General features: G+C 32.7%; 1 protein-coding gene across 1 annotated transcript in view; it reads left to right on the top strand.

The window, feature by feature from the left end:
• Window positions 1-1,798: 1,798 nt before the first annotated feature.
• The window catches only part of LOC114335083 (prostaglandin reductase 1), a 64,753-nt gene continuing 54,226 nt past the window's right edge, over window positions 1,799-12,325 (top strand). Inside the window, exons 1-2 of the mRNA XM_028285240.2 lie at window positions 1,799-1,974; window positions 7,784-7,886. Of these exons, the coding sequence (XP_028141041.2) occupies window positions 1,869-1,974; window positions 7,784-7,886 (209 nt within the window). The 5' untranslated portion in view covers window positions 1,799-1,868. The remainder of the gene's footprint in view (window positions 1,975-7,783; window positions 7,887-12,325) is intronic.

Here is a 12,325-nt window from a genome sequence, read left to right on the forward strand (position 1 = left end):
GGGATTGTGGCTGTCGGGATTTTGGCCGTCGGGATTTTGGACGGCACCGGTCTGATTATATCATTTTGGTCTTTCCTTAGTGTATGTACGTCCAATCCAGTTCCATTTTATTTCAATCGTGACTATTATTTTCTTTTGTTTTGTTTTTCTCTAAAGTTCTGCGTTTGTTATTTTTGAGTCAAGTATATTTTTTGATAAAGACGATCTACAGTGTAAGGCAAGAAAACTAAAGGAGGAATATGGACAGTGGCTTGGAAATTAATGTGGAAAAAACTAAATACCTACCCATAGGAGCTGAGTTATCCAATATCGAACTAGAGGATAATGAAGAAGTCACATCCTGTAGTGAATGCACGTACCTGGGAGTAATCTTCGATAGAACCGGAATAGACGATGAGGAAATAAAGAAAAGGGTAACACAAGCTAGAAGAACAATTGGCTGCCTAAATGTAATACGAATTTGGAGCTCCGAAATACGAATACAGCGAAAATACAATATCTATGAAACACTTATTAAAAGCAGCCTACTTTACGGAGCAGAAACTTGGAGAATAACCCAGAACAAAAGGAAAAAATTATAAGCTGGAAAAATGGATGTGTTTAGAAGATCGTTAGGTATATCCCGTAGGGAAAGAGTTCGGAATGAGGAAGTAAGACGACGAATTGGAATAGATGGTAACTTAACAACAGACATTGAGAGGAAACAGTTGATTTGGTATGGTCATGTTCAAAGAATGGAAGGCACAAGATTGCCCAAAAAGATTATGCAGTGGGTACCACCATCCCGCAAAAAACGAGGAAGACCCAAAAAGACATGGAAAGAAGGGATCTTAGAGATGGCCAATGGGATGATAGAAGGACGTGGAAGTTAGGCTTCGGACAACGTCGAAAAACGTTCTAAAACCGATACATACATACATACATACATATTTTTTGGAGTTTTCTCAATGATTTATTTGGAAATATTTGTAATTTTTTGGTAGTTGGTTCTTCTTGTCTTCAAGATTCTGAGTCTTACAATAATATTCTCATAATATAGCAGCTAAATATTTTGATTCTAATTAATTCTGAAATATCGCGTGTGATCCAGATTGCCTTTAAGAAAAGATATGCATGTTGTACCTTTACTATTTATTTTTCTATATCTGATCTGCTACCGCCTCTTTTTTCGTGATTTATCCCAGATAAGTAAAGGTATCTACTCTTTATATAGGGTATTTCATTAAGAATGTCCAGTCTCTGAATTGTAGATTTTATACCTCAAAATATTAAGACTTAACACAAATCACTTAAATAAAATGTGACTGCTTACTGAGTTACAGGGTGTTTTATATAAAAATTTAATAACTATTGTTACCCAATACTTTAAAACTATTCGACGTATCCTTTTCATACTTGGAAGAAAGTGTAGATACTATTATACACCCTATGAAATTATGTTAAATAAACTTTTCTGGTTATTACCAGAGGCGTACGATAGGGGAAAGTGATGGGTGGACCCTTTACAAATTCTACGTCACTGGCGTAATTACCATCAATGTTTCGATTCTCTTCATTCGTAACGATAAAACCATTAGTTTTCGAAATATTTGAAGTTTAAAATTAAGCGGCACAATAAATTAATCAAAATAACTGTGCCGTTACTACAACTTAATTTTCCCATTATTAACTGATATGTTTATCTTAATATACAAATGGCCTTTTTTCAAGGTTAGTCGTCGCCACTGTACTAATTTTAAAATATCTCGACTATTAAAAATATGTAGAGATAAAAACTGATAAAATATTTAATAGTAAACAAATCATTATTAGAGGTTAAGAGCTGTTTGCCGATTGTCAGTAAGTACATACGAATTAAAAACAAAAATATGGTTAAGGCAAAAATATACCTCTTCAAGAAATATTTTGATGGTTATCCAAAAAATACTGACTTTAAATTAATTCAAAAAACAGTACCACCAGTACATAATAATGGTAAGTTTCCAATTATTATATGTTTATATTGTATTAAACTACTATAATGCATACAAGGTACAATTCTGTCAAGTCATTATCTACACATAGTTTCAAAAGTTATGCATCACCTAAAAGTATGCTCAATTTCATAGTATTTTTTCGTGAACAGATTGACTAATTACGCTTTCTTTATTATTTTAGATTTTTAGATTTTTCTTTGGTATGTACACAAATGGGCAAAGGTTTATTCAAACATATTTCTTGGACTTATACCGGGTGGACGAAAAAAATTTTTTTCTTATATTAAGTTTGGGACACCCTATAGGGAGGACCAGGTATAAGTATGGGTATAAATCGAAATCTAATTTTAGTCTTATGTTTTGTGGATATTTTGTTTTTTTTTTTTTGAATGTTCAAGATATCTTTAGAACCAAAGGAAATAGACAGTTTCATTCTTTAACATGACGTGTTTTAAATAAAAAAAACTAAATTAACAATAAAAAGCAGTTAACAAAACCTTACAAACAGAAAGACACATACCGTTAACAATTCTGGTCGACACCATAGAGTTATTTGTCGACCAAGTGAGCGGTATTTACAGCGCAACCTAAGGGAGACAAGATTGTTTAATAGAGGCCCTGTTATGGTTTTGGTGGAATTTCCTTGAAAGTAAGTACTGATTTGGTATCTATGTGGAGGGTCTTTAAATGGCGAGAGCTACATTGCAGATATTTATTTCTTTGAACAGTTTGTTCCTTTTGCACTATATATGATAGGAAATAATTACAACTTCGGGTACATAAATAAGACATGGGCTCCTCGCGTATCGCATGTCGTCAGTAAAAAGACATATTAAAAACACTAAAATAAAAAAAAGAGTGTTCAACAAATATGATGCAACAATATAATTTTGATTTGAACCCACCTTTGTATCATTTCCTCCCTACAGGTTGTCTCAAATTTTTGTTTCAGTTAAAACACATGTTACAGAATAAAACCGTATATTTTCTTTGTTTATAAAGATATGAGGGACAATGAACAACAAAATGTTTACAAAACATAATACTATAATTAAATATGATTTCGATGTATACTTACACTTGTACCTTTCCCACCCTACAGGGTGTCTCAATCTTAACAAAAAAAAACATTTCTTTTCTTTTCCACCCGGTATAAGTACATACAAGAAATTTGAGTAAACCTTTGCATAAATGTGTAAATACCAAAGAAAGATCTAAAATAATAAAAAAACTAAGTTTTTAGAATCTGTTTATCGTTAGATAAACGAATGCGTTTATCGTTCGTGAAAAAATTAACTATGAAAATGATCATAATTTTAAGTGATGCATAACTTTTGAAACTATGTTTATTTTCTGCATTTTTCCATTTTATAATCATTTTCAAAAGTGGTAGGTACTCGAAAAGTAAATTAAAAATGAAGGTAATATGGAATCCACTTTACGATTTGCAAAAGATTGTGTTAAACCAGGGCAATTAGGAATAAATCCATTTTTAAATAGGTACAGCACTTATCGACTTTTAGCAACTTTTCCATTGTGTTCTGGATGACGTCAGGAAAAAATGGGTGGAAATGGATAATTGCATTTGCAGTGCATGACATGCACCCAAAAGTGCATAATGCATACACATGTCAAAATCATTATATTAAAGGCAGATTTTGTTACTCGGGGTTTTTGGGGTCACTTCACGTGAATATAACACGAAAACTACCCCCGGATCAACTGGTGCCCAAGGTCACTGCTAAGGCACATCACTTTCTAGAGTTTCAATGAATTTTAGCACTAAATTAATGCAAAAAAATTACTCGGGTTTTTGGGATTACTGAACAGCACAGAAATATGACATCAGGACTTACCCACAGAGCACCTACTGCCCAGGGTGACTGCGATGCACGTCACTTTCTGCAATTTCGGGGCTCTCCATTACTAAATTTAGGCAAACAGAGAACTGGGTGAATAAAAAATAGCAAAAACCCCTCAGTAAACTGTTTACATCAATTTAATGGCAAAAACTCTCGAAATGCCAGAAGATGGTGTGGCTAAACAGTGATTCTGGGCACCAGATGCTCCAAAGGTCACATTATTTAAAGGGATTTTACCCTATATAATCGATCAAACTGTTGGGCACGACAACAAGTTGGGCGAATACGAAAAACAACTGGTACGCGGAGAGATTAACCCACAGTAACTGAGATACTCAATGTATTCAGAAGTAAAATATACACCAACGGTTTGTCATTAGTGCTATTTTTATAGTCAAATCCTAAGTGCCGATGCTACCAGGTTTGACTAACGGTTTTAGTCAAACCCCGAAATAAATTCCATCTTCGGCCTTTGACTGAAGCACAGTATATAGAGGTTCCACAGTAAAATCACTCCTCTGTCGGCGCTTTGATCTCAAGAAGTAATACCGGCAGTACTAGCCAGGGAGATAGTGTCAAATTTGACCGGAGCATTTTAGCATGGCTGCTTTCTTTTTATTTAGTTAGGTATTCCAAAGCTTATTAACAAATGATGTGTCAGCTGGCCTAAAACCGGGGATTTTAGACAGAAAAAGGTAAAATATGAAATTTGATGGAAAAAGGCTACAATTTATGTCAAATATTTATCTACGTGACTTACAACTCTTAATAGCCTTGCTGACTTCTCTCCTAGCTTTCACTCAGGCAATCCGGGTTCAAATCCTGGCGTTGAATTTTTTTTTTGTTTTTAAAATTGACATTTTATTTTGAAAAATAATTATTTTTATAATAAGGGCGTTATTCAGCGGAATACTGGATTTATTGTGTTTTGATTGATTTGCACACTTTCGATAGCTATTTTCTATTAGATATACATATTGCTTTTGGAAGGAATTGACTGTAACCACTGGATATATTTCATGACAAAGCTATTTAGTATTAATTTAACTCAAATTCTAAAAAACAGAATTTATTGCGTTTTGATTGATCGCTCCTCATACAGACAAACATCCATTTTTATACAGGGTGTTTCATTAATAATTGTCCATATAGTAACTGGAGAAACCTTAGCACAAAATACGAAGATTTAACCTAAAACACTTAAATAAAATGTGGTTCCTTACTGAGTTACAGGGTGTTTTATCTAGAAATTTAAAAACTATTTGTGCTCAGCATTTTAAAACTATTCTACGTATAATTTTTATACTTGGCAGGAAGTATAGATACTGCACAAACTACTAAATTATGTTAAACAAACGTTTATGGCTATTACCAGAGGCGTACGACGGGGGAAAGTGAATGGTTGACCCTTTCCCAATTCTACGCCACTGGCGAATTTGCTATTTTAGTTCAATTTTTGGATTCTCCAATACTTTCTATGAAAATAATATACTCTTCTTTTGTAACGATAAAGCCATTAGTTTTCGAGATATTTGAAGTTAAAAATGAAACGACACGGTTATTTTGACTAGAGTATTGTGTCGTTTCATTTTTAATTTCAAATATCTCGAAAACTAATTATTTTATCGTTACGAAATAAAGTATATTATTTACATAAAAAGTATTTCAAAATCAAAAAATTACACTAAAATAGCAATTTCGTCAGTGGCGTAGAATTTGGGAAGGGTCAACCAGCCACTATCCCCTGTCGTACGCCTCTGGTACTAGCTAGAAACGTTTATTTATCTTAATTTAGTAGGGTGTACACTAGTGTACAGTACCTACACGTTCTGCCAAGTATGATAAGGATACGCCAAATAGTTTTAAAGTACTGGGTACAAATAATTTTTAAATTTTAATCATATGAATCATATCATAAATTAATTAAAATAACTGTGCCGTTTCATATTTAACTTCAAATATCTCGAAAACTAATGACTTTATCGTTACCAATGAAGAGTATATTATTTATGTAGAAAGTATTGTAGAATCTAAAAATGGCACTAAAATAGTAATTCCTCCAGTGGCGTAGAATTTGAGAAGGGTCAACCATTCACCATCCCCTGTCGTACGCCTCTGGTAGTAGCTGGAAACGTTTGTTTATCACAATTTAGTAAAGTGTCTAGTAGTCGCACTTTCTGCCAAGTATAAAAAGGATACGTCGAATAGTTTTAAAATGCTGAGCAAAAATAGTTTTTAAATTTTTAGATAAAACACCCTGTAACTCAGTAAGGAACCACATTTTATTTAAGTGTTTTAGGTTAGATCTTCGTATTTTGTGCTAAGGTTTCTCCAGTTACTATATGGACAATTATTAATGAAACACCCTGTATACCTTTTATAGAGAACAGGGAAATATTTAGATTGCTATTACAAAATGGGGGTTGGTGATAGAAAAGTGAAAAATTAGGGTTGTATGTATCTTTTGGTTCTACATCATATTACATTAAGAAAAAACAGTTTGTCCAAAAAATAATAAAAAATGTCGGGAGAGGGTGGGGAGGGCAACCTCCTTTTTCACTTAGATTGGTCGTACTAACTCAGGAAGCTTCAGGGGTTCATTTACAACAACTTTGCTTATTAAGGTCAATCATAATATTTATGATCAAATGCATAGTTCTATTTCATAAGTTCTATGCATAATTCTATAAGATATACAGATTTTTTTATATTGTCTCGTATAAATAATACAAACGTGGTATTATAAAAATAATTATTTTTCAAAATAAAATGTCAATCTTAAAAACAAAAAAAAATCAACGCCAGGATTTGAACCCGGATTGCCTGAGTGAAAGCTAGGAGAGAAGTCAGCAAGGCTATTAAGAGTTGTAAGTCACGTAGATAAATATTTGACATAAGTTGTAGCGTGTTTCCATCAAGTTTCATATTTTACCTTTTCTTGTCTAAAATCCCCGGTTTTGGGCCAGCTGACACATCATTTGTTAATAAGCTTTGGAATACTTAACTAAATAAAAAGAAAGCAGCCATGCTAAAATATTCCGGTCAAATTTGACACTACCTCCATGGCTATACGCAACTGGTAATTCAGCAGTGGTGGATGCGGGTTTTCCCTGTTAAAATCCGTACGTTTCTATGCGACTAGCAATGCTAGAGTGGGGCAAAAGCGACTGCCAACATTGCGCGGCCGCCATGCGCGACTACAGATTTTACTTCCAGTTTTTCGGAGAGTGGTTCTACTGTCCCTCTTTATACTGTAACTAAAGTGTTTAAAGTCAAATCTGGAATATCTAACTCTTCAGTCAAACGTCGAAAGAAAAATAATCTGTTAAATAGGCGATCCCAGAAGCGATTGACAGACTCGGTCAAACATCGATCTGTACTGTACTGTATACTGCAAGATAGGGATGGCGGTTTTTGACAAAACACCGGTTTTCGGTTATACCAGTTTTTTTGGTTACGGTTTAACCTGGCAGTTATAACCGGCCAAAAAACTGGTTTTTCCAAAAACCGGTTTTCGGTTTTTTTAATCCAATACGATACAATGTTACAATTACAATACACTTTAGTTTGCGATACTCCACTCGACTCGATACTCGATATCAATATGATCAAAATTATTACTATCGAAAGAACATCAATATCAATACAGTTGATATCAATCAATAATAATTATGATTGGGATCCAAAATAATACCTAACCTAATCCTAATCACCGTAAAAACCTAATAACCGGTTATTACTTTAAAAAGAAAAAACCGGTTATAACCGGGACAAAAACAACCGGTAAAACCGGTTATTGCCAAGTAAAAAAACCGGTTTTAGGTTAAAACCAGTTGGTTTTTCCCATCCCTACTGCAAGAGTCGATAAAAAAAGGTTATTTTTATTATTATTCTGTCATTTCTGTTATTATTAAGATTTCTCTGATTCGTATGTACTCTTTTTAGAATTTTTAGCCGAAGCAGTATATTTTAGTATCGATCCCTATATGAGGTCCTATTCCTCAAAGTATCCATTAGGAATTCCTTTTGTGGGATCACAGGTAGCAAAGTAAGTAGAACATATTAATAGTTTCATACTTGTATATCTTCATTCTTCATTCTTCATGGTCGTAAAAAGTAATATCGAAGACTCGGTACTACAATTAGATAACAAAATCCTGCAAATGGTGAAACACTTTAGATATCTGAGAATTCAGAATTTTGGACAGCAAAAATGAAGAACCTTAACAAATTAGAAGTGTTCGAGTTGTGTGTTACCGTTGCATGCTCAGAATCCCATGGACAGCACACATATCCAACGAACGTGTACTGAAGACCATGCACAAAGAGCGAGAATTGATCAACATCATAAAAATGAGAAAGGTTCAATACTTCGGTCATATAATGAGACGACCTAAATATCGCTTACTCCGGTTGATCATTCGGGGCAAAATCGAAGAAAAACGCTGGGGTGGAAGAAAACAACTCTTCTGGCTGTCTAACATTAGACAATAGATAGGTTGAACAGTCGAGGAATTGTTTCATATAGCTACCGACAGAAAAAACATATCATCAGCTTGTTAATACAGTGAAACCTCGATAACTCGGATTAATCGGGACCGCGGCCGATCCGGGTTATCGAAAATCCGGGTTAGTCGGAGAAAATGGTAAAAATTAATAAAATACGGTATACTTACAGATAACGTCCATTATAATTACAAAAACATGAAACACATATGCACAGTACACATCTAAATTACGTATAGTTGCATAGAGTATAGAGTTTTGTTCATTTCTTGGTAAAAAAACTCAGTCATACTGTAGATGTACCGACACCATGTGATGCTGCAATAAATTGATTTTAAAGATTCGACTTTATCAATCCTACCTAATGCTTCTAGTTTCTTTTCCATTGTCACTACAACATTTTTACGTTGCCATTACGTAGACAAAAAACACGCAAACACAATCTGAAGCAGGATTACAGAACGGAAGTGAACAATACGACTGTACTACACACAATACGGTCACAAGGAACAATGTTGTTATTTAAGAACAGACTAAGACCATTGTTTTAAAAAAGAATTTTTTTAATAGTCTTTTAGTCTATTTTAAACAATGCTAAGACAGTTTGACATAAATAAAGGAAAAGGAATACAGACAGGTGCCTGTTCTTTCCGATAAGCCGAGACGGTCGCTCTGCCGCCGTGTGCCATGGCCATGAATCATTTTTACTATCGTATTATGTAGTTCAAATTACACAAATACACATTATCTCAAATATTATTTTGTCTACATACATTTTTAGGTACTTGATAAAATTGTTAAATTGTTTATTTGTTAAAATGTTCGTCTGATGAAAATCGGTCCGGGTTAGCCGGACTTCCGGGTTATCGGGGGCCGACTTATCGGGGTTCCACTGTATGACGATTACTCCAGGGTAATAAGCTAGAAATAGACCATGTTCGGGACACTCAAAAATCCAGGTAGCGGACTACTTTTTTGAAGTTATACTTCATTACGATCTAGAGTGAAATTTTATAATACCGGGCGCATGCGCACACAGACAGTATGTAGTTCGTTGCTAATCTTTTAAGATATGTATGTATCAGCGCTGTCACCACAAATAAGTCATTAAAAGGATATATTAGTGTTTTTAGTAAATGTATTATTTATTATAATTTTTGTGTCTTTGGATTTGTCTTCCTCGGGAATAAGATATTTTATAATAATAGTAAGTATAATTAAAGTATTTTTGTATACTTCACTTGGTCAAATAAATTTGTCAGTATGTATGTATGAGGAATCTTGTAACCTGTCAAAGCGAAGGGAATATAGCTCAGTGGGAGAGCGTGTGACCGGAGATCGAGAGGTCCTGGGTTCAAATCCCGGACGATTCATATTCTTTTTTTATTTAATTTTTGGTATCGTTTTAATAAAATATTTTTAAAAGTGGTAGGTAAGAAACTTAGTTTAATATTTAAATAAAATACAAATAACCTGTTAAGTACATTTATTTCTTTGAAATTATATAATAGAAGTATAACTTCTTACGTGCTTACAAAGTACACACACATTCTTTTTTAGTTATTGTAGACCTATAGGAAGAAAACCTACCTGTTTCCTGCCTAGAGTTCGCGTCCGTTTTTTACTTATTAACAATTTAGTGCAAAAATCGCGATTTTTTCGATTTTTTGCACCCCATTCAAAAGCTAAATAGTTGACATAAAATTACAAAATTTAATTTTTTTGAACATTAAACAACCTTCAAAATGCCGATTTTTGAAATTTAGAAAGTTAATTTGTTGATACGCAAACTGCAAAATAAGTGAAAATGGTTATTTGTTAAGGTGATACAGTAGCGATCAACAGGTAGCCAAAACGCGTTCCAAGATTGCGGCTGTAATTTTGAATATTTTTTCGAGATATTTGGCACACGTATTCGTAATATAATAAAGAATGGCGGTACAGAGCCCAATTTAAAAAATATATTAATATGTGGAAATTACTCTGTAATTAAATACAATATTAAAAAAACGAGCCTGTACCGCCATTAAGAAGAACAAAAAATACACTTTCTTCAAATAAACTTTTTTATCCGATGCCTAGATTTTGTGTCATTTTGGAACTACTAATGAAATAAAAAAATTTAGTAGTTCCAAAATGACACAAAATCTAGGCATCGGATAAAAAAGTTTATTTGAAGAAAGTGTATTTTTTGTTCTTCTTAATGGCGGTACAGGCTCGTTTTTTTAATATTGTATTTAATTACAGAGTAATTTCCACATATTAATATATTTTTTAAATTGGGCTCTGTACCGCCATTCTTTATTATATTACGAATACGTGTGCCAAATATCTTGAAAAAATATTTAAAATTACAGCCGCAATCTTGGAACGCGTTTTCGCTACCTGCTGATCGCTACTGTTTCCTCTTAATCACTTTTACAAAAACTACCTTAGAACTTGAGTCTTTCACCCAAAGTTGGGTATTGGGGTACTTAACAAACCCTCAAAATTTGAGACCGGTCCATTAATTAGTTTAAGAGTTATTTTAATTGTTTATCCCAGAGATCTTTATTTTGCAATAACATAAGACAGAAAATAATGAAGATAGGGCAATTCTGCGTATGCCAAATGAAAGTAGAAAACTGATGCTATCAAAATGTACTAAAAAAGATACAAAATTATCTAATATAGTCAAAAATCCTAATGCCAAATTTGTGAAATTTTGTAATTTATAAACATTTAGAGTAACTTAAAAAATATTGTCCATAGAAAAAATCATTTTACATATTAGAAAAGCTGATATTTTACACGAATTTTTAAAAATGTAGTTCAATGGGCGACTAGTCTGTAGCTGGGAGCCGATAAATGCACGAGTTCAAAAACTAAAAAAGGCAACTTAAAACTACTATCATTTTCTATATCTCGGGATCTACCGAATATATTTTGATCGTTCTTTTTTTAATCTGTATGTAATTTTTCTGTACATTTTAAAATATACAAGTTGTCTAGACATTTATTAATTAATAAACAGTCTAATTTGTTTAATCAAATTGTGAAAAAATAATTTTTTCCCAAAAATCCATGATTTTAATCATACTATCGTTATTAATCATAGAAAAAGTTAAGGTAAATAAAAATCATTTATTTATTAAAGTGTACTTTAACTTTTTCTGTGAGCATTAATGATACTGTGATTAAAAAACAGATTTTTGTAAAAAAAATATTTTTTCAAGAATTGTTTAAACAAATTAGACTGTTTCTTAATTAATAAATTTATAAACAAATTGCATATTTGTAATGTACGTAGAATTACATACAAATTAAAAAAGAAAGATCAAAATCCATTGAGTTGATCCGGAGATACAGAAAATTATATTAGTTTGAAATTGCTTTTTCGGTTTATTAACTCGGTGGATTTGTAGGTTCCCCCTAGTAATCGTTTGAACTACATTTTTGAAAAATCGTAGAGGGTGCCGTGAAGGTACAATGTTTATGCCAATTTTTTAAGAGAAAATACAAATCCCATTCTTTAAAATGACAGTAATGAGATTCATTAATTATTATAAACAACTTAGCTGTGAATTAAAAAGAAACAAATGGCTTACTTTGTCCCAAATGAACCCTGGCTAATTTTTTTTTATTTTAAAGTTCGTGTTAAAATACTGTTTTTCCGAATATATTAGAAGATTATTTCTACGGATAACATTTTTAAAGTTATTCTAAATGTTTATAAACTACAAAATTTCAAAAATTTGGCATTACGATTTTTGACTATACTAATTCTTTTTTTAATACATTTTGATACTATCACTCTTCTACTTTTTTTTGGCATAATTAGAATTGCCGTATCTTCATTATTCTCTGTCTTATCTTATTGCAAAATAAAGATCTCTGGGATAAACAATTTGAATAACTCTTAAACGAATCAATGGATCGGTCTCAAAGTTTGAAGGTTTGGTACGCCAATACCCAACTTTGGGTGAAACACTAAGGCGGCAC

This window comes from Diabrotica virgifera, chromosome 9, assembly GCF_917563875.1.
Source record: "Diabrotica virgifera virgifera chromosome 9, PGI_DIABVI_V3a".
Lineage (NCBI taxonomy): Eukaryota > Metazoa > Arthropoda > Insecta > Coleoptera > Chrysomelidae > Diabrotica > Diabrotica virgifera.